Source organism: Castor canadensis, chromosome 16, assembly GCF_047511655.1.
Source record: "Castor canadensis chromosome 16, mCasCan1.hap1v2, whole genome shotgun sequence".
Classification (NCBI taxonomy): domain Eukaryota; kingdom Metazoa; phylum Chordata; class Mammalia; order Rodentia; family Castoridae; genus Castor; species Castor canadensis.
This window is the reverse complement of record NC_133401.1, coordinates 21,174,813-21,196,284: the sequence shown is the minus strand read 5'-3', so window position 1 is coordinate 21,196,284 and position 21,472 is coordinate 21,174,813. Positions and strand designations below refer to the sequence as shown.

Genomic DNA, 21,472 nt, shown 5'->3' with positions numbered 1-21,472 from the left:
AAGTTGTTGGGGGAGGGGAGAGAGGTGGTGGTTGTTTTGTTTTGTTTTAACCTGGATAGATCAGTTAGTAGATCATGAGACTCTTTTTTTCTTTCTGAGACAAGGTCTCCCTATGTAGCTTGGGCTGTCCTTGAAGTCAAAAATCCTCCTGCCTCATCCAGTTGCTGGGATTATAGGTATGTACCACCATGCCCACCTAACATGAGTCTCTTAAAAATCCTGGAGCTGGGACAGAGAATGGACTGAAAGAGAATGAGTCTGAGGTTAAGATGACTGCTTGGGAAGGGCTTGTGGAAATGAACAGAAGGTTTAAGAAATATTAAAGGCTTTCTCTGAGGCTATGTTGGAGCTGACCTCTCCTCACAAGACTGGGTAGGACCAGAATGGGCCTCCCAAAGTTGTTGCCCTTCCTCCTAGATTTCTTGCAGACCTGATTACCATGTTGGGCCACCCCATCTCCCCTATGCATCGCTGGCTGTGGAGTTGTGTATCTCCAGTTGTGCTGATAACCCTGTTTATAAGCACTCTGAGTCATCTTTGTGTGACATCTCCCACCTACCTGGCATGGAACTCAAGCACTGTGAGCCTCCCTCCCCACTGGAACTCCCAAAAGAGTGGGAACCAGACCTCTGAAGTCCACTCTTGCCCTTAGAATCCAGTCATCTCATTCCCTGACTCCCTGGGGATTCAGTTGTCTAGTCTCTCACCCTGGCTTATCTCCCACCCCCATCTTCCGCAGCCTCCCACTTCATAGAAACTGTGCATCCTAAACCTTCCTCCCTTTTCTCCACAGTCAAAGGAGGTCTTTCGGACCTATCCCCCATGGGCTAATATCTTGCTGGTAGTTCTCATCATCCTGACCATCTTGCCCATCCCTGCCTACTCCTTGTATAATCTCACTCAGGAAGTTGCCCCAGCCTCTGTGATCTGCAGCAGGGACAAAATTATCTTCCAATCTGAAGCTGCAGAGGGCTCCCAGAGGCCTCCTCCACGCTTTCAGGAAGGCAAAACCCAAAGAAGATGAATAAAATGGATAAATAGGAGAAAAAAGCCTTCTGTCATGTGAATGATTCCTCTTGGAAATGAAGACTTGGTTCATTTGATGAAACATCACTTCTTTTTCAAAGTGGAACTCTGGTGGGCAACTTGACAGAGAAGAGGTGAATTTGGCAACCATTAAGGTAACTGAACCTAAAGGTCTTTTGTTCCTCTCCAATTAGGAATGGTTTTTGGTTGTTGGAAACTAACATAGCAGTTGACCCCCCACCACCACCTTCCATATTTGTCCTCAATAAAACCATAAATGGTGCCGTTCCATTTCTGTATTTGGTTATTGTGACTCTACTTCTCCTAAGCTATCTTTCTCTGGAAATTGGTCTGTATGAAACTAGGGCAAAAATAGTGCTGGTGAATAAACCAGTTCAACCAGTGCCAGTGGTTCGTGACACTTCAGCGACTGAGATCAAGAGGACCAAGGTTCAAGGCCAGTTCAGGCAAATACTTTGGGAGTTTCCATTGCCAAAATAACCAGAGCAAAATGAACTGGAGGTAAAACTCAAGCAGTACAGCACCTACTTTGAATCACAAAGCCCTGAGTTCAAACCCCAGTCCCACCAAAATAATAAAATAAATAAAAATTAAACCAGTTCAATGGAACCTTACTTTTGCCATTACGACCAGTCCCCCAGTTTTGCTTGCCATTTGGCTCCATTAAATTTAAATGCTAGAATTCTAGGTTCTTACTGCCTAATGAAAGTAAATAGAGCAAACCAGGTGGAGAGAATTTTTTAATTTAGAAAACAGCAGATCCACTGATTGTAGCAAACTAGATAACTACCTACTGATCACCAACCTCATATATCTCTTAAACACTTGGAGTCATTGATTACTTTACCAATGCTTAAAATCTTACATAGCATCATGTATTTCTGCTAAAGTCATAAAAGCCTAGAGGAATGGTCTTTGGCAAAAATAGAGGGGAAATCAGAGGCTGACTGAAGAAGACCCAAAGAAGACGATTTTAGGCAATGTGAAAAGATAGGACAAACAAAACCCTCTATTATAAAACCTTTAAGATAATATGAAATATACTTCAATAATACTCTTAGATTGTAGGTAATCTTGGAAAGAAAAAAAAAAGGAAAATCTTCAAGACCTTGGGTTTGAATTTAGATAAGCAAGCAAGTGCTGAAGTTTACTAACTTTGGGGCAATTGCCACCTTCTAGTAACTTAGAAATTTTGGTTTTAAAGGTGAGTAGGTTTTCTTGGGGGTCATACAAGAAAGGAAGACCTTCATAGGTACATAGTTGAAGGGCTATACCCTTTGGGGCGGCTAACAATAAAATATGTATGTTTTAGTCCATTCTGTCTCTGAGAGGAGGGAAGTACTGTCTTTTTTTAAAAGAAACTCGAAGTGCTCTCTCACATGTGACTTGGGTTCAGACTCACACAGCTTGCATGGTCTGAAAAACATACCTTGAGTGATTCCTGGTTAGCATCACCCTTTCCCAGCTCCTCTCAGAAGTAAATATAAATAATCTCTGGGGAGAAACACAGTCTCTACTAGGCCTCATGGAATCCTTACAGACAAACTTTCAGTGAACATGAAATCACAAACGTATCATAAGAAGAAAAAAGGCATCGTATGGGAGGATTACCAAAACCAACAAGTAGCAAAATCAGACCACGAAAGATCTAATATACCAAGATTATCAAATACATGATATAAAATAAATATGCTTAATATATTTTAAGGATAAGAAGAGGGAGTTGAAATTAAGAGTAAGAAGCAATAGATTCTCAACAATAATCAGGATATTTGGAAAAGGACCAAACAGAACTTTGAGAAATGAAAATTATAATCTTAAGATTAAAAACCTCTGCAAATTTACCAGCATGTGGGAAAAAAAGATTAAAAATCTTAGCCAGGTGTGTGGTTCATTCCTGTAATCCCAGCACTCAAGAGACTGAGGCAGGATGACTGGGAGTTCAAGGCCAACCTGAGCTATATAGGGAGACCCGTTCCCAACAAACCTAAAAAAACAATTAAAAACCTCAATGATGGATGAAGCAAATGAATAGAAGACCATATAGAGAAATTTAGTAAATTGGAAGACAAACTTTGGAATTACCAAAAACGTAGAACAGAGAAAGTATATGATTAAAAACATGAAAGAAATTAGGAGACATGGAGGACAAAAGGGAAAGTCTAACACACACTGGAGTTCAGTGTATTCATAGTGCCGCTGAATTTTGCCGTGTTAGTAGACCTGTTGATGGCTATTTTGATGGGGAATTGTCCTTGTAGAGTCAATCCTGCTTAGTTGGAACATATTACCCTTTTGATGCTGGATTTTATTTGCTAATGTTTATTAAAATAGTTTGTTCATCTAATTATTTTTTTTGTAATATCAGGATTTGAACTCAGGGCCTTACACCTTGAGCCACTCCACCAGACCTTTTTTTGTGATGGATTTTTTTTCAAGATAGGGTCTCACAAACTATTTGCCCAGGTTGGCTTCGAACCCGATCTTCCTCATCTCTGCCTCCTGAGTAGCTAGGATTGTAGGCGTGAGCCACTGGGCCCCATTTATACCACCTTTTATAGATGATGTTAAGCTCTCCATTTTTCCTGTGATTTAAGCCTGTACTTCTGAAACTTCAGAATCACCTGCAAAGCTTGTTGAAAAGCAGATTCTTAGGCAGGCTTAAATGACATTAGAACCATCTCCTTTTGTTTGTTTGCATGTTTTGTTTTGCTTTCTGGCAGTATTAGCACTTGTATCTCAACACAACCCTCTGTTTTTTTAAAGGTTAAATATAATTCATCTCTAAACCCATCTGGTCCAAATGCCCCTTTTAATAATAGATCTTTATTCATCCATCTTTTCCATTAATTTTCCCCAAAAAATTCTTGGCTCACTTTTAATATTTTACATTTGCTGGGCACTGTAAGTTTCCCATAGGCTTTCAGGTTTGTTAACCTAGAATATCATATACGATCCCCTCAAAATTCTCTCTAAATTTGATGACCATGTCTCTTTTCCCATTCATAATGTTTTGTTCCTTTTGGTTATCTGACATTTTAATACACCCATATTTTTTTTGTCTTCTATCTCATTAATGTCATCTTTTATATTTGTTATAATTTCTCTCTAGTTTGTTTCAGTGTTCTTCTTCTGATTTCTTAAGGGAATAATTAATTTCCTTCATTTATTCATGTTTAGCCTTTGATAATAAAGTCACTTTGAGCTCTAATTTTTGGAATGTCTCCCAAAGGTTCATGTGTTAAAATGCTTGGCCCTCATCTTGGCACTCTCAGAGGGTGGTGGCAGCCTTCAGGAAGTGAAGCCTGGTGGGAGGTGGTTATTGGAGAAGGGCTCTCAGAAGGGACTGTGGAACTCCTGTCTCTTCCTCTCTTTCTTTGCTTCCCAGCTCCCATGGGGTGGTCAGTCCTCCTCCACCAAGCACTCCATCATGACACACGGTGCTGCCACAAGCCCAAAGCAACAGAGCCAAGGAAGAGTGGACTGAAACCTCTGAAATCCTGAACCAAAATAGACCTTTCTTCCTGCTCAGTTGATTATCTCAGGTATTTTGTCACACTTATGAAAAGCTAATATGTAACTTTTCCTCTGTTTCCAAGTAATGCACTTGCTTTCTTTTTGATCCGAAGATTATTCAAAAATATACTTCTTAATTTGCAAAGATTGCTTCCTCTCTTTTAAAATGATTTCTCACATTACTGTGTACATATTTAAGTCATATTTTTGTTTGCATTCTTCAGTTTCTGTCCTTACTCCTTTTTCCCCATTGGCACTCCAGTTCTGAAGGCAGTGCGCAGCGTTTCCGTTGTTGTATTTCGTTTCCCGTTGCTTGGTATGTGCGGTCTACGGCTGCTGTTTCTTCACTGTTTGCCGAGCACTTACTGTGATACAGTACTGCTAATGCATCCAGCACTTTTAAGCTTAAAATGCTGCTTCTCGGAAGTTAGTATTGCAAGTTTTATCTTGTTTTGTTTGCATTTACTTCATTTCACTTTGTCCATCCCTTTGTTTTCCACTTTCCCTTACTATGTTATGTTAAGGACATTACTCAGCCACACATTTCGTTAACCACTGATTTTTTAAAATCTCATCCTGTGGTCTTGAGCAGGTCCTATCACATTTAGTGTAATGACTGACATGCCTGGTTTCATTCCTTCCATCTTTCTTTGTACTATTTGTTTTTCCTCTTTATCATTTTTATTCATTTTTTCTGTACTAATCAAGTTTATATTCAGTTTCTCTTTTTTCATTGGGAGCATCTACTGTCATTTCCCCATTCTTAGGGTTTGAATATGAAATGTCCCCCACAGGTTCATACTTTGCATGTTTGGTCCCTAGCTGGTGGTGCTATTTTGGAAGGTATGGAAATTTGGGGAGGTGGGGCCTAGCTGGAGGAAGTAGTTCGTTCTGGGCCTGCCTTTGAAAGTTATGCCCCATCCCCTGTCTCCTCCTAGTCCTCTCTCTCTCTTTCTCTCTCTCTCTCTATCTCTCTCTATCTCTCTCTCTCTCTCCCTCCCTCCCTCCCCGCCCACTTCCCATCAACCATGATGTGAATAGCTCTCCTCTGCCACACATTCCTGCCAACATGTTTCACCCAAGTGCATAGGGCTAAGCACCCATGAACTGAAACCTCTGACACTGTGATCCAAAATAAATTCTTCCTCCTTAAGTTGTTCTTTCAGGTATTTTGGTCTCAGTTATGAGAAAAGTAACTAGTACACCCGTCACGGTCACATTCCTTTTCCTAGTATTTATAGTCACAGGCTTACTTTTCTAATACAGTTTAAAAACAAGGTAACTACTTCCCCACCAAGATATATATCCCTTTTCCCTACTCTCTCTCTCCTATTAGGGTGAAACATTTGGAGCTCTTTTTCTTTTCCTCCTTATTATTCCACCCCTAACTCCTAGATTTTTGCTGAAATAATCAGAAGCCAAAAGTTCTAAACTTTCATTGAAGTTGCCCCTTTCAAGTAAAATATACACATATTTAGAAGGGTGGTTTTCTGCACATCCCAGTTTATCATTATCTGATATAAATTGTTGTACACATATGTGTATTCATTCTCACATGCACACATAGACGTAAAGAACAGGGCTCGGGCTGGAGGTATGACTCAAGTGGTAGAATGCCTACTTTGCAAGTCCTGAGTTCAAACCCCAGTTCCACAAAAAAAAAAAAAAAAAAGAAAGAAAAAGAACAGAGTTCAGAGTCCATTGTCTGCTACATGTTATTCTCACTTCCCTCCTATCTTGATTTCTTTGTTTTGATTCATTTATTGTTTGGCTTAGAGTCCTTTCTAAAGGATTTTTCTAAGAGGGATACCGAGTGATTCTCTGTAAATCTTTGCACATCCTCAAACATCGTTTTTTTTGTTTTGTTTTTTGCCCTGACAATGAAACCTTGGTTGGGTGAAGGATTATTGGGTCTCAGTTCCTTTCTCTTATTTTCTGTGTAGGTGTCAGTGCATCGAATTCTGCCTTCCAGTGACACAGATGGAAACTCCAATCCCAGTGGGTCTTTTTCCTTTGAATATAATTTGTCTTCTAGATGCCTGTAAGGTTTTCTCTAAACTCACAATTTCACCAGGACATGCCCACATACCCATCTTTTCTCATTAAATTGCCAAGAGAGCGAGAGAGAAATGGTTTTGTTGGGAGACATTATTTCTATTACTAGTTTACGTCTTGCATCTACTCTATCCATTCTCTTTTCTTCCTCTGGCACCCTTGTTATTCAAGTATCCAGTTTTTGGATGTGTCTTTCAAATCTTTTACTCTCATGACTTTTCTCAACTTTATTCCTCAGTAATTTAGTGTATTTCTTCTTCCCGGTCTTCCAGGCTACTAATATCCCAGCACTAACTGCCTTGCCTTCAGTTTATCTGCTGAATTTTAAAGCTAACATGTCATGTTCTTTTTCTCTTTTTCAAAAGTCTTTTTGGGTTGTGCTACAATCTCCTCTAGTGCCCTTTGGGTTTTTGGATTTTTTAAAATCATTTTTGTCTGTCTTTTCCCTAGTGCCATTTCCCCAGCACTCTCAAAGGGTCCTCTTACCTATGTTGTTATTTTCCTTTGACAACTAAGATTTGGTTGTAGAAGATCCCTAAATGTCAAAGAGCTCTAGTGAGCCAGGTGTGGTGGTTCATACCTGTAATTCCAGCTATACAGGAGGCAGAGATCAGGAGAATAGAGGTTCGAAACTAGCCCTGGCAAATAGTTCACAAGACCCTATCTTGAAAAATCCCATCACTGAAAAGGGCTGGCGGAGTGGCTCTGAGTTCAAACCCAGTACCGCAAAAAAAAACAAAAAAAAAAAACTAGCGAGTCCATGGTCCAGCGCCCTCCCTTCTCCCTTCATCCCCACCCCACATCCTTGTCCTAATGAAGAGAACATTCCCCCAGCCACGACTGACCGAAAATTCAGGTCCTCCCTCACGCCTTACTGCCCCAGCAGCTGCTGGGCTCGGGACACACAGACGGATCGCAGCTGTGCGCCGAGGGGACCTCGACGGCAGGCGTGCGGATCACTGAGACTAGCAGCCTCAGTCTGCCCGGCAACCGGTGGCCTCATCCATCCCACCGCAGGGCTCAATCTACCCGGTAACTGGTGACCTCGAGGGTCCTCTCTTTGAAAGGGTTCCGGACGGTGGGGTGGGCAAGAGAAGGAAGAACTGACGGGTTTCAGAGTCGGGGAACTGTGCGGAAGGCGGCACCTGTCAAGAGGCACCAGCCTAACCTGCTGCGGTCTACTGACTTGGTCCGCAGCCCTAAGAAGTGAATTGCAGAAGGCAGGCCCAGGTGGGTTGTCTAAAGTGCCTCCAGCCCCCAGTCACCGTGGCTCTGGCGGACCCTCCCATTCTTGTCGCATTCTTGTGGGGGCCCAGGCTGCCCCCACCAAGCGCCGGCGGAGGTGACCGGTCCTGTCCCAACTCGCGCGCCAGTGGCGGGTAAAAGGGGGTGCCGGAGTCCTGGCCCCAGCTTCTGACCTCTCGGGGAAACAGGTGTCTGTTTCTCCAGCCACCACGCCCGGGTCTGGACTCAGGCCTCGGTGCAGGGCCTCGCATCTCTCTTTCTTTGCAGGAATTTAGGGATCCAGGATGCCTTGGGTCTGGGATGAGCCGGGCAGTCCTGGTGCGGAGGGCGGGGTAGTAAACACCACCAGGAGGAGCAGAAGTCTGGGGGCAGGTCTCGTCCCTCCTCCCCCTTTCTCTCTCTCTTCTCTTCCCTCTCAGACCACAGAAGGGCCGGCCGGCCTTCTGGACAGAGACTTTTCCAGCAGGTGACCAGGTCTCAGGCCAAAGGATGACCAGGTCTTGGGTTGGGATGTTGTAATCTGAGACCCACTCCTGGGACTGTCCCATCTATGTCATTTTTTAGCTAGCCTTCGAACAGATTGTGGCTCCCTGATTCTCCCGGGAGTTGGGAGAGAATAGATACCGCAGGGGGCCCTGGCTGTCAGAGACTGAGCCACCAGAGACGATTATGGACCGCGGGTACAACCTGGGCTGACACCTCCTTCGCAGAGAGATAGGGGGAGCTTCTGCAGCTGCTTGAATTGCAGGTACAAAGCCTTGAAAGGGTGAGAAGCAGGTGGCTGCCAGGGGTAACCCCACTGAACAGGCTGCCATGTTCTCTGGAAGTTTTAAGCAAAATGGTAAACTTAGTCAAGTTTATGTAATGACTCTGAAATATTATGCAGCTATTTAAAAATCATGTTTTTAGCCAGGTGTGGTGGTATACACCTGTAATCCCATCTAGTCCCAAGGTAGAGGCAGGAGGATCTCAAGTTGGAGGCCAGCCTGGGCTACCTGAGACCCTATCTCAAAACAAAATAGAAACAAAAGGGCTGGGGACTTGGCTCAAGTTGTAGAGCTCTTGCTTAGCATGCAGGAGATCCTGGAGGAAAAAACAAATCATGTTTTTAAAGAATATTTTCTGACATAAGAAAATACTCATGATATAATAGAAGAAAAATATGTATTTGGTAATATCCAATTTGTAACAAATGCACCTATGTCCATGGAGCATGTATATGTGTATACATATATATATTTATGTCCAATGTGGAATAATTAATATCCAGTGTGCAATATATTCTATAATTACAATACATTAAAATATGAATATGTACATAGAACAATACTATCTACTTTATAAGATAAGTTGTGCCCCCTTTCAAAACCTAAAGGAAGGGAACATTTTATTTATTTATTTACTTTTGCCATACTGGGGGTTAAACTCAGGGCCTTGAGGCACTCCACCAGTCTTATTTTTGTAAAGGGTTTTTCCAGATAGGGTCTTGGGAATTATTTGACGGTGCTGGCTTCCAACCATGATCCTCCTGATCTCTGCCTCCTGAGTAACTAGGATTGCAGGTGGGAACCACCAGTGCCCAGTGAAGGAAACATTTAAAATCATGAGGGGTTTTTTGTTTGTTTGTTTGTTTGTTTTTAGAGACCAGGTCTCCATGCAGCCCAGGCTGGAATTGAATTTTCCTTCTTCCTGCCTCAACCTCAGGAGTGCTGGGATGACAATCCTCCCCACCATGTCTGGTTAAAATCTTGTAAGACTGTACAGGCTTTGCAACTAGTTAAACTAAACCCCCAAACTTGAGCCAGGAGGAGGCAAAATGGCCATGCCTTGCGAATAGCATTCTACCTCTTACTCTACTCTCTTACTGGGTCTGAACTCAGAGCCTCACATGTGCTTGGCAGGTGCTCTGCCACTTGAGCCACACCCCCAGGCTGGATCCTCCCTTCTCAAGTCACAAGATCAAATCCAGCTGGATCATGCGCTGCTCTGGCACAGAAGCATATACTGGCCGTGGCTCTGCCAACAGTGTAGGCTGACAGACATTTCTGAGGGGTGAGGGAGCTGCTCATCTAGCTGAAGTCTGCGCAGTTGGCTTTTGAGTGGTAGGGCTGGGGAAGGGCCACACACTTCTCAAACGGGAATGGGAAACTCATTGCTTGGCAAGTCGTGTCCAAGTGAGAGAGCAAGTCTGAGAGCTGCGAGCTGAATACCAACATAAAGGCATTTCCAGGAGATTTCCACAGTTTGTGGAAGCACGTTAATCAAGACTGCCTGGAAACGGCTACTGGAGCCATCACACAGGCTATGGAAAGATGTTCACACATGACATGCTGTCAGCTCATCTTTGCAGAGTCCCAACTGCATGCCAGAACGCACTGCAGCAGGGGAGCTCTGCAGGAAGTTAGATCTGAGATGAGATACCTAGGATAAGTTAGAATTATCTGGAGCAGGGAGAATGGGGAGAGCCAGAAGGGAGGGAGGGTGTTGGTGTGAGAAAGAGCAGCCAGAAAGGTCTTTTCTATGCACTGACATGCATATGTATATGAACACTTAAAAATGTTTCTTCTTCCCCTTCCCCTCCTTCTCCTTCTCCTCCCCCTTCTCCACTTCCATCTTCTTCTGCACTGGGGTTTGAGTTCAAGGCTTCTCACTTGCTAGGGAGAAGCTCTACCATTTGAGCCATGCCTCCAGCCCTTTTTGTTATAGTTATTTTGGAGATGGGGTCTTGCTTTTTATGCCCAAGCTGGCCTGGATCACAATGCTCCTACTTTATGCTTTCTACCATCTCAGGGATGACAGGTGCACACCATTGCACCCATCTATTGCTTGAGATGGGGTTTTACAAACTTTTTGCCTGGGATTGGCCTCAAACCATGATCCTCCTGATCTGTCTGTCAAGTAGCTAAGATTATAGGTGCGAGCCACTGCACCTGGCTTTGTTGTTTCTTTATGTGTGTTTTTTGATACATAAATGATATCCTTATTTGATAGTTGGTAATTTTTTACCTAGCCGCATGTTTTGGAGAATTTATATTCTTGCATATGGATCTACCTTCTTTTATTATAAAATATACTACAAACCCAAAACTGTACAAAACTAAAACATTCAGTCCAGTGACTTATTACAAAGCAAATACAAAAAAGAGAGAAAATATAATGAAGCAAATACCCCACCGTCCTAGCTAGAAAAAGGTACTGCCCACCCTCTGCGCACCCTCCTTTGAACCTCCCAAATACCAGTCCCTCTCCCCCAGCGTGGAGCCACCCTTCACTGGGACATCAGTTCTTTGCTTTTATTTATAGCTGTAGCACCTTGGTATGCATGCATAAACAATTTAGCTTAATTTTGCCTTTTTTTGGGACTTTGTTATAAACAGATCATATGACATGAATTCTTTTAACATGTAGCTTCTTTCACTTAATGTTAACAGGTTTTGTGATTCTTTCATGTTCTTATGTGTAGCTGTAATTTATTTCTATTTTCCTTTTCTTTTTTTTTTTTTTGGTGGTACTGGGGTTTGAACTCAGGCCTCATGCTTGCTAGCAGGCACACTATTGCTTGAATTACTCAGTCAGCCCTTTTTGTGTTGAGCATTTTCAAGATAAGGTCTTGTGAACTATTTCCCTGGGCTGGCTTCAAAATGTGATCCTTCTGATCTCTGCCTCCTGAGTAGCTGGGATTACAGGCATGAGCCATCAGCACCCAGCTTTATTTCTTTTCTTTGCTATGTAGTATTCCTCTGTACTGACTATACCATTCTTTCTCCATGCTACAATGATGGACTTCTGGCTTGTTTCTTTTGTGGGGGGGGTGTCGCAAACAATGTTGTTAAGCAAATCCCTGTATGTGTGTACTGGTTCAAAATGTACACACTTTTCTATCAGTTATTCCTAGGAGTATAACTGCTGACCATGGGATATGCAAACCTTCAACTTTAACAGATAATGCTACCCATCGCTCAAAGCAATTTCATACTTTCTTTTTTTTTTTTCCTTTTTTTTTCCGGTGCTGGGGACCGAACTCAGGGCCTTACACTTGCCAGGCAAGCGCTCTTCCACTGAGCTAAATCTCCAACCCCGCAATTTCATACTTTCATTCCCACCAGAAACATGAGGTTCCCATGGTCCCTCATCCTGGCTGACATTGGATGTTCTTGGTCATCTCATTCTAGCTGGGTCTGGCAAGCGCGTGGTTATAACAGCCATTTCCTTGCTGAGTACAGAGCTGGAGCGTTCCTTCCGCTCTGGCTATTTGGAGACACTCTGCCAAAAGATCTCTTCAAGGTTCTTGAGTGATTTTCTACTGGGCTATTTATATTTTTCTTATTGATTTGTAAGAGTTCTTTGTAGGTTCTGGTAAGAGCTAAGTTAGCTCTCTTAGCAACTTTCTTCTACTCTGTGGCTCGCTTTTAAGCTTTTTTTTTTTTTTTTGGCAATATTGAAGCTTAAACTCAGGGCGTCACACTTGCTAGGGAGGCGCTCCACTGCTTGAGCTCTGCCTCCAGTCCTTTTCCGCTGGTTATTTTGGAGATAGGGTCTCACTCTTACCCAGGCCAGCCTGGACTACAGTCCTCCTACTTACACTTCCTACAGTAGCTGGGATGACAGGTGCTCACCACCATGCCTGAGATGGGGTCTAATGAATTTTTTGCCCAAGTTGGCCTCAAACCACAATCCTCTTGATCTCAGCCTCCCAAGTAGTTAGGATTATAGGCATGGGCCATCACTGCCCAACTTTTGGCTCTTTTAGTATTATCTTGTGATAACAGATGTTCTACATTTTAATGAATTCAGATTGATCAGTTTCCCTTATGGTGAGGACTTCCTAACTCCTATTCACTAACTCTCTCTCTCTCTCTCTCTCTCTCTCTCTCTCTCTCTCTCTCTGGGTACTGGGGCTTGAACTTAGGGCCTTCACCTTGAGCCACTCCACCAACCCTTTTTTTGTGGTGGGTATTTCTGAGATAGGGGCTCAAGAACTATTTCCCAGGGCTGGCTTCCAACCATGATCTTCCTGATTTCTGCCTCCTGAGTAGCTAGGACTACAGGCGTGAGCCACTGATGTCCATCTTCTGTCCCTATTCTTTTATGGTACTGAGCTTTGAACTCAGGGACTCAAGCTTGCTAGGCAAGTGCTCTGCCACTGGAACCATGCCCTCAGCCCTTCAGGTAGAGTCTCACATCTTTTGCTCAGGCTGACCTGCACCACAGCCCTCCTGCTTTATGACTCTCATGTACCTGGGATGACAAGCATATGCCACCATGCCCACATTTTTTTATTGAGATGGGGTCTCATGAATGCCCAGCCTGCTGGGCTTGAACCATGATCCTCCTGATCTCTGCCTCCTGGGTAACCGGAATTACAGTCATGAGCATAGTGGTTCTTAACCTGCCAACCATGAAGACATTCTCCCATATCAACTTCTAAGAGCCTTATGAATTTCCCCTTCACGCTTCAACCTGTAATCTTCATGGATTAATTTTGGAATGATGTGAAATGAAGATCAGATTTCATGTTTTCATATGAACATACATTATCTATCGCTAATTGCTTAACATTGTCATTTGCACACTACTCTAGGTTGACATGGACCCTTTCTCCATTTACTTAAATCTTGTACTTCTCTAATGACCCATCACCCTTCTGATCTCTACCTCCCTACTAGCTGGGATTACTAGGTATGAGGTACTGCACCCAGCCTGACAAACTCATTTATCAATCCCAACACATCTATAGTGTCTCTTTATATTTTATGTACATAATCATACCAATAAATAATGACAGGTTAGTTTCTTTTTTTCCCAAACCTTTTAAAAATGTTTCTGAACTCGCTAGGACCTTGCATTAATTTTCTGTTGCACCAAAATGCTGCATAGCAAACTACCCCAAATTCAGAGACCTAAAACAGTAAGAGCTTCTAGAGTTTTTGGCTTGATATCCTTCATTTAGTTGAGAAAATTCTCAGCCTTTATCCCTTCTTCACATTGCTTTTACTTCTCTCTCCTCTTTCTGATACTCCAATGCCACACATTTGTTCCTTCTTACTCTACCCACTAGTGTTTTTTTCTTCAATTTTCATCATTTTATCTCTCTGTCCCCCATTCTGGAAATTTTCTCCTGGCTATATCTTCCAGGTCACTATTATTTCTTTAACTGTGTATAATCTACTTTTTAACTCATAGTGTCTTCATATTTGTCATTGTATTTTTTTAGTTCTAGAATTTTCATTTGCTTCTTTTTTTGCAATTTACAGTTCTCTGACAAATCTCAATCTTTGATTTCCTTGACCATAGACATATCTACTATGAATCTGAGACAGATGACCCAAATACTGGAGTCCCTACTGGTCCACTTCTATTATCCCTTGAATTCAGAAAACAAAAACAAAATTGCGGGCCAGCAGAGTGGCTCAAGTGGTAGAGTGCTTGCTACCAGGCACAAAGCCCTGAGTTCAGACCCCAGTACTCCCTCCTACAGTACTCACGCCTGTGATCCTAGCTACTCAGGGGGCAGAGATCAGGAAGATCGCAGTTCCAAGCCATCCCAGGCAAATAGTTTGGGAGAGCCTATCTCAAAAAACCCATCACAAAAAATGGGCTGGTGGAGTGACTCAAGGTGTCACTCAGTGACTCAGTGGGCCTCTGAGTTCAAGGCCCAGTACCGCACACACACACACACAAATTGTTTCCATTACATTATCGCGCCTCCTCGTGTGTTCTGTATTTTTAAGTCCTTTTTCTTATCAAAGTAAAAATTACAGATAGTGGTGAGCGCCTGACTAGCAAGCACAAAGCCCTGCATTCAAACCCCAGTACTACCAAAAAAAAATTACAATATAATGAAGTACACAGATGTTAAGCGTATAGTCGGTAAATTAAGTATGCGTACACACACTCATGTGACCGAGATTCAGCAAGACCAAGATTTAGGACATGTCACCCCAGAAAGTTCCCTCATGCCTCTTCCTTAAAAGTTACACTCCCAGAAGCGATCATTGTTTTGACTTCTAAATTAGATTTGTTCATTCTTGAATTTCATATAGAATCATGCATCACTTAAGGCTACATTCTGAAAAAAACATTTTTAGATAGCTGCTGTGTGACCATTATAGAGTGTGCTTAACAAACCTAGAGGGTATAACCCACTACGTACATAGCTATGCATGGTACAACCTTCTCTTACATTTATTCATTTGCTTTTTAAACTTTTTGTTAAAAGTTGAAACATACACATTAGCCTAGACCTACGTAGGGTCTCCACTGAACGGTCTTGACACCCTTGTTGAAAATCAGTTGACTGTAAAGTGAAGGTTTAATCCTGCACTCTCCTCTGTTCTGTCCTGTTGGCTTGTGCCAGTACCGTGCTGCTGTGAGTGCTGTAACACTGGTGTAAGTTTTGAAAGCAGGAAGTTTGAGTCCCCCAACACTATTCCTTATCAAGTTTGTTTTGACTATTGTGGCCCTTTAAATTTCCCTGTGAACTTTACCTTTAGCTTATCAATTTCTGCAAAGAAGTCAGCTATGACTTTGGCACGGATCTCGCAAACTACTTGCTCAGGCAGGCTTTGAGTGCGAGCCTCCTGATCTCTGCCTCTTGAGTAGCTAGGATTACAGGCATGAGCCACTGGCACCTGGCTCCATTGAGTGTTTTTTTTATCATGGAGCATTATGTTTCTTGAATGCTCTTTCTAAATATATTCAGATGGTGATGTGGTTCTTGTCCTTTATTCAGTTCTATAGGTGTAATTATTACATTAATTGATTTTTCAGATGTTAAGCCAATCTTACCTTCCTGGGATAAATCACTTTGGTGGTAGTCTGTGCGTGCATGTGCTCTCACTATGGGTTGACAGCAGTTTTAGGAGGGCTATCTGTGTCTTTCTCTGATCACATGATGGCTTTTAGGGTCTGCTGATTACTGTTTTTGGCAATACTCAGAGGCATAAATTGTTGCATATCGCATTTGGGCCCCTTTAAAGGGAGAACTTTGTAGTCAGTGTTGGGGATTTGTTCCTACCCCAAGAGGATCTTCTCAGCTGTCTTTCCCTGATACCTTCTGGTGTCCCAGTTGCCCCCAATTATCTTGTGTCTTTCAGGAAGCCATCAGCCTCCTCTTAGGTACTTTCCACCAGATCCTCCATGGTTTTTAAGTGTGGACTTAGGCTCGAACTCCCTCACTCTCTATCTCAAATAAAGTCAGTTATTTTGAAGAGAAACTCAGAACTCTGTGTTCTTAAGGCTTGCCTCTTTCCCTGGGCAAAATCTTCACAGGTGGGTGGGGACGGTGGTCTGCTTCTGTCTGAGAGACATGAGCAAGATGCTGGATGGGGCAGTAGCCCCTGTCTTCTGTTCTCATCAACTTGTGTCTCCCTGCATGTAGCCTCAGGCTCAGAAATGAGCTAGAGCCAGGGGAGAAGGGTCCAGGAATCTCAGTGTGCTGTGCCTTGAGATAGATCTGGGACTGGAGGCAGAACGAAGCTTCTGACATTTTTTTTAACCACATAGCCTAGAATTTAGCCTCTGCTACAAGCTGGAGAAGAATGAGAAATGCAGGTTGCCACCTGCATTCCTTCCTGGGAAGGAGCTGGGAGAGAGAGCTGGGAGCTGGGAGAGAGAGCCCTGCATCCCAGGGTGGACCATGGGCTAGGAGTAGGGAAGGAGGGAGCAGACTGTGGTTTACACACCACAGACTCAGTGTCCTTCCTGAGTTTTAGTAGATGCTCAGGAATAAATCTGCCCTCCTTTTCCTTATGCCCTTAGGACAATTTTCAGAGACCTTTTTCTCTGTAGTTTTAGCAAGTGTCTGTTAGGCAGTGGGTCCACAGAGCTCCTCGCACTGCCTTTTCAGAAATGAAACCCCGAGAAAGCTCTGTAATCCTACCAATCTCTGTACCCACCTCAGATTTACTGAGTCAGAATCTAGAGGAGTAAGGCTAGGAAAATGAAAGGCAGTGCTGTGTATGTTTTTAAGAGTTTCTCAAATGACTCGTGGGCAGCCAGGTTTTGGAGGCACTGGCCCAGAAGTCTATGCATTAGTTGAGCCTAAAAGTTTCTAAGTGGATCAGAAGGAAAAAGGGAAGAAACCTGAGCATCTCCAGTCTTTTCTGTGTCCTTGGTACTCAGTATCCATTATGTTACTTGTAAGTCTATCTCAGACTGGACTGATGTTAGATGCTACTCCAGTGTCCATGGCTGCCATCCATTCTGACTGGCCAGGGACCATACCATAGCAGTCGTTAAGAATTTTGAAATTAATCTCTGCTTGTAAGATGAGAAGAAATTGAGTCTCAGAGGGATACAATTATTTGCTTGTTAATAATTCACGGAGAAGGCTGGGAGTGCAGCTCAGTGGTGAAGTGCTTGCCTAGCATGTGCAAAGCCATAGTTTCCATCCCCAACATTGCAAAACAAACAAGCAAGCAAACAAAAACCCTCCTGGGGAGAAGGTACAAAATTTAAACTCTGGCCTTCATTTCTCTTAAACCCTTCTAAGGAAATTTTATACTCTAGTGTCTGAGACCTGTCCCTTAAAGTGTACTGTTCTTGGTGACCCCTCCCTCAGGTGTTAGCAGGGCTGTTAGGACGAACGCCATGGAATCCTTTCAGGACTTCTCTGATGAGACAGAGGAAGAGTCCACCAGGAAACTCCACACTGCCAATTCAAGGAATTGGAGCTTCAAGGCCAAGATTTGTGCCGCCAAGATGACAAACAACATCCTGAATACTAAAACCACTGAGAACATCTTGATCCAGGTGGCCTTCTCTGTTTGGCTGGACAGTATATGGCGTTTTCCTTACCTATGTCACCGGAATGGAGGAGGTAAGGCCAGGGGCCTGAGGCCTGATTTGAGGAAGAAGTTTAAAGACTGAGAGCATAGATTCCTGGGTCCTGGGGAGAAGGGAGCTGAAGTTGAGCGTGATGCTCCCTAGAGGAGAGGGGAAGGGGCAGGACTGCAGCTGCCTGAGCAGAGCCCCTGGCTCCCCTCCTCAGGCCCCTTTATCCTGGTATACTTCGTCATGCTGCTCTTGCTGGGGATTCCCCTCATGTACATGGAGGTGGTCATAGGCCACTGGCTGCAGGTGGACAATATCCGAGTCTGGAAGCAGCTCGTCTCCTGGCTAGGTGGTTTGGGCTACGCTAACATACTGGTAAATGAGAACTCCAGCCAAGAGGCTCCCTGTTCACCCCCATGGTCCTGTGTCTCCACCCTCCCCACCTCTTCGGCCCACCATGTTCGCCCTCAGGTAAGCATCTTGGTGAGCTTGTGTAACAGTGTCATCATCTCCTGGAGCCTCTTCTATCTGTGCAACTCCTTCAATCACCCCCTCCCCTGGGACCATTGCCCAATGGTGAAGAACATCAGTGTTACTGGTGAGGAGAGGGGGATGGGGGTGGGCGGGGGGAGGCATTGGGTCAGGGGAGGAGCTCAAGGGAGGAAGCGAAGAATGGACAGGCACCACATGAGGTGGTAGCTAAGTGCCTGGATTTCCCCCAGACTTCTCTTGCCTTTGGACTGTGCCCCACCAGTACTTCTGGTATCACACCACCCTGCAAGTCTCAGACCACATTGAAGATGGGATTGAGGTCCCCGTTCTACACCTCACCCTAGGCCTCTTCGCAGTCTGGATCTTCCTCTTCTTAATCATGATAGCAGGGATAAAGACTTCAATGTCTGTAAGCCCCCTGACCTATGGCTCCACTACCTCTTCATCTTTCCAAAGATCCCCGGGCTTCTCGCCTCCACACAGTCTACCTCTTTCCTGTTGACTGATCTTTTCCAATTCCCATGGCTCCCCCACCTGCCTGGAGGACAAAATCAAATGTAGCCACCAGGATCTCTAGCAGGGGTCCCAAAGATAAGGCTGTATTCTCCTCAAGGAGCTGTGTCCGCAGCTCCTCTCTCACAAAGAACTGCTGTTTCCCATCAACAGCATGAAGGGACATCTTGTACTGGCCCAGCTTCCTGTCTGCCATCCCTCACACCTACATCACTGCTGCAGACACCTGTAGACCTTTCACACAGACCATGGCTCACCCCTGAGCCCCAACCTCTGCTTTGACAGTTCAGATTAACCCTCAACTAGCTGTTTGGCACCACTTCCTTTCCAGAGTATTTTCTGTTAATCCACTGTCCTGACATCTGAATCAGTCCCTGTACACAGAAAAGTGATCTCAGTGTGTTTTGGTTACTTCTGTCCTCATCTTCTGGTCCCTGCATCAGTGCAAACAGTCAGTCTTCACCTCACACATCCCTGGAGGCTCAACATGCCATCTCCTCACTACCTCTAAAATAAAGTACTCCTGTAGATGTGGGTGCCACTGTGGCTTTAGTGGAGCACAATGAGAGGAAGTGGTCCCAGAGTGAAACCTTAGAAATCCATAGTGACCATGCTACTTTCACCCAAAGTCTTACCTCAGTTTCTTTGCCTCTCCCTTCACCTCTGAGGTTCATCCACAGTCTTCAGTCCCAATGGCTCCTCTTCTTTTACCACTATTGTCCCTAATCTCACACATGGATCATTAATCCAAGATCAATGTCCAACTGCCCCAGCTTTTAAAAGCCTTCTCTATGTGGAGTCTTACCCCCCACCTCTGGGCAGCTTGTTGACAATAAACAATATTGTCCCTTGGAAGTATCTTCCCATAGCACCCCCTTATTCCTCCAGGCCACCTTTCTACCGCCCACCTCCTGGTTCTATTTCACTGACCTGGTCTCCTGCTAATGTTTGCCTCTGTCTTCCCTCCTTTCCACTTCTCCTGAATGACTGGTTTCATCCTGACCCACCTGGCCAGATCCTGACTTTCTTGATATTCCTCCCCTACATCCTCCTCTTCTGCCTCTTCATTCGGAGTCTTTTCTTGGAAGGTGCAGGTGCCAGCCTCAAACGTCTGGTGACCACAGAGGTAAGGCTGGGGATTCCAAACTTTCTCCTTCCCTCAACTCCCAAGGCCTTTTCTGAGTCTTCTTCCACACCTCCTTTTCATCTGCCCCCAGCCTTTCTCCCTGTGTCCTCTACCCTAGCCTGCCCTCTGCCAACTCACTAGTGGTTCCACACTCTGAGCCCACTCCCAAACTCCCCTCACCCACTCCCATCCCACAGGTCTCTACCTTATCCTCACTGGACCTATGGCATCAGGCAGGAAGTCAAGTGCTCTATTCCTTGGGTCTGGGCATGGGCACCATCATCACTTTCTCCTCCTACAAAACTAGAGGTGACAACTGTGTCAAGATGGCCTCCTTTGTGGCCTTGATCAATGTGTTGACTTCTGTGCTGACCACATCCATCATCTTTGTAGTACTGGGGTTCTGGGCTACCACCAGTGGCCACGCCTGCGTTGAGAAGTGAGTAACACCTTGGTCTTGCAGTTACCAAGAAAGGGCTCCCTCCCGACCCTGGCAATCTGCAGTCCCTCAGCCCTCCTAACTCAAGCCCTCACCATTAACAACAACAACCTCACTTTTATTCTCAGAGAAAACAACTAAAAAGGGAATTCCAATATCCACTACCATAGAGAGAAGAAAAGTTTCAGACATGTGACTGTCCCCAGATTTCCATAAATTGCAAGTAGAATTAAGGAAGATCTCCAACTCAATTATTTAACTCACAAAGGAGGCTATCATAGCATTCTGGTGAGGTTTTTGTTTTGTTTTTTGCAGTACTTGAGTTTGAACTCAGGGCCTCACACTTGCTAGGCAAGTGCTCTACCACTTGAGCCACTCTGCCAGAAGCTTAAATTTTAATGTTTTGATACCTTAGAGACTCAAATAGGGGCTGGGAGTATAGCTGAATGGCAGAGCGCATGCTTGGCACATATGAGGCCCTGGATTTGATCCCCAGTACAAAGAAAAAGAAAAAAGAAAGAGGAGGAGAAAAGATAAAAGAATTTCAGATAAATCCACAAATATAGTTGGAAATTTCAAAACTTTATTAGGAATAAAAAAGGGATAATCACTGTAGAACTATCAACATTGAAAGAGCAACTAAATATTACGGTCAAATTTAAGCAAGTAAATTCAACAATTTAGGGGAAGTACACAAACTCCTTGAAAGATACAAGTTATCAAGACCCACACAGGAAGAAACAGAAAATCTAAACAGCACTATCTCTGAGTTTAAAAGTTAAACTTATGGGTAAGGGCATGGCTCAAGAGGCAGAGCATAATGTCCTGGGTTAAGTCCCCAGCACCACTAAAAAAAAAATTAAACTTATAATTTAAAGCCTTCCCACCAAAACAATTCTAGGCCTACATGGCTTCACTGGTAAATTCTTTTTCTTTCCCCCTCACTGGACACCAATCCAACAAAAACTCTTTCAAGTAATAAAGGAAGGGAAAATACTTTCCAACTCCCTTTTAAAATTTTTGTATTTTATTGGGTTGTTTTTGTTTTGTTTGGCAGTACTGAGGTTTGAACTCAGGGCCTCAAACTTGCTAGGCAGGCACTCAACCATTTGAGCCACTCTGCCGGTCTATTTTGTATTGGTATTTTTTTCGAGATGGGGTCTTGAGAACTGTTTCCCCGAGCTGGTCTTGAACCTCAGTCCTCCTGATCTCTGCCTCCTGAGTAGCTGGTATGTAAGTGTGAGCCAACGGTGCCTGGCACTCAT

At 43.9% G+C, this 21,472-nt stretch overlaps 1 protein-coding gene across 1 annotated transcript in view; it reads left to right on the top strand.

Moving 5' to 3' along the window:
- Positions 1-21,472, top strand: part of LOC109683877 (orphan sodium- and chloride-dependent neurotransmitter transporter NTT5) — an 87,075-nt gene that overhangs the window by 62,197 nt on the left and 3,406 nt on the right. The window contains 5 exon segments of the mRNA XM_074057945.1: positions 17,426-17,683; positions 17,855-18,235; positions 18,330-18,538; positions 19,658-19,768; positions 19,966-20,207. Of these exon segments, the coding sequence (XP_073914046.1) occupies positions 17,426-17,683; positions 17,855-18,235; positions 18,330-18,538; positions 19,658-19,768; positions 19,966-20,207 (1,201 nt within the window).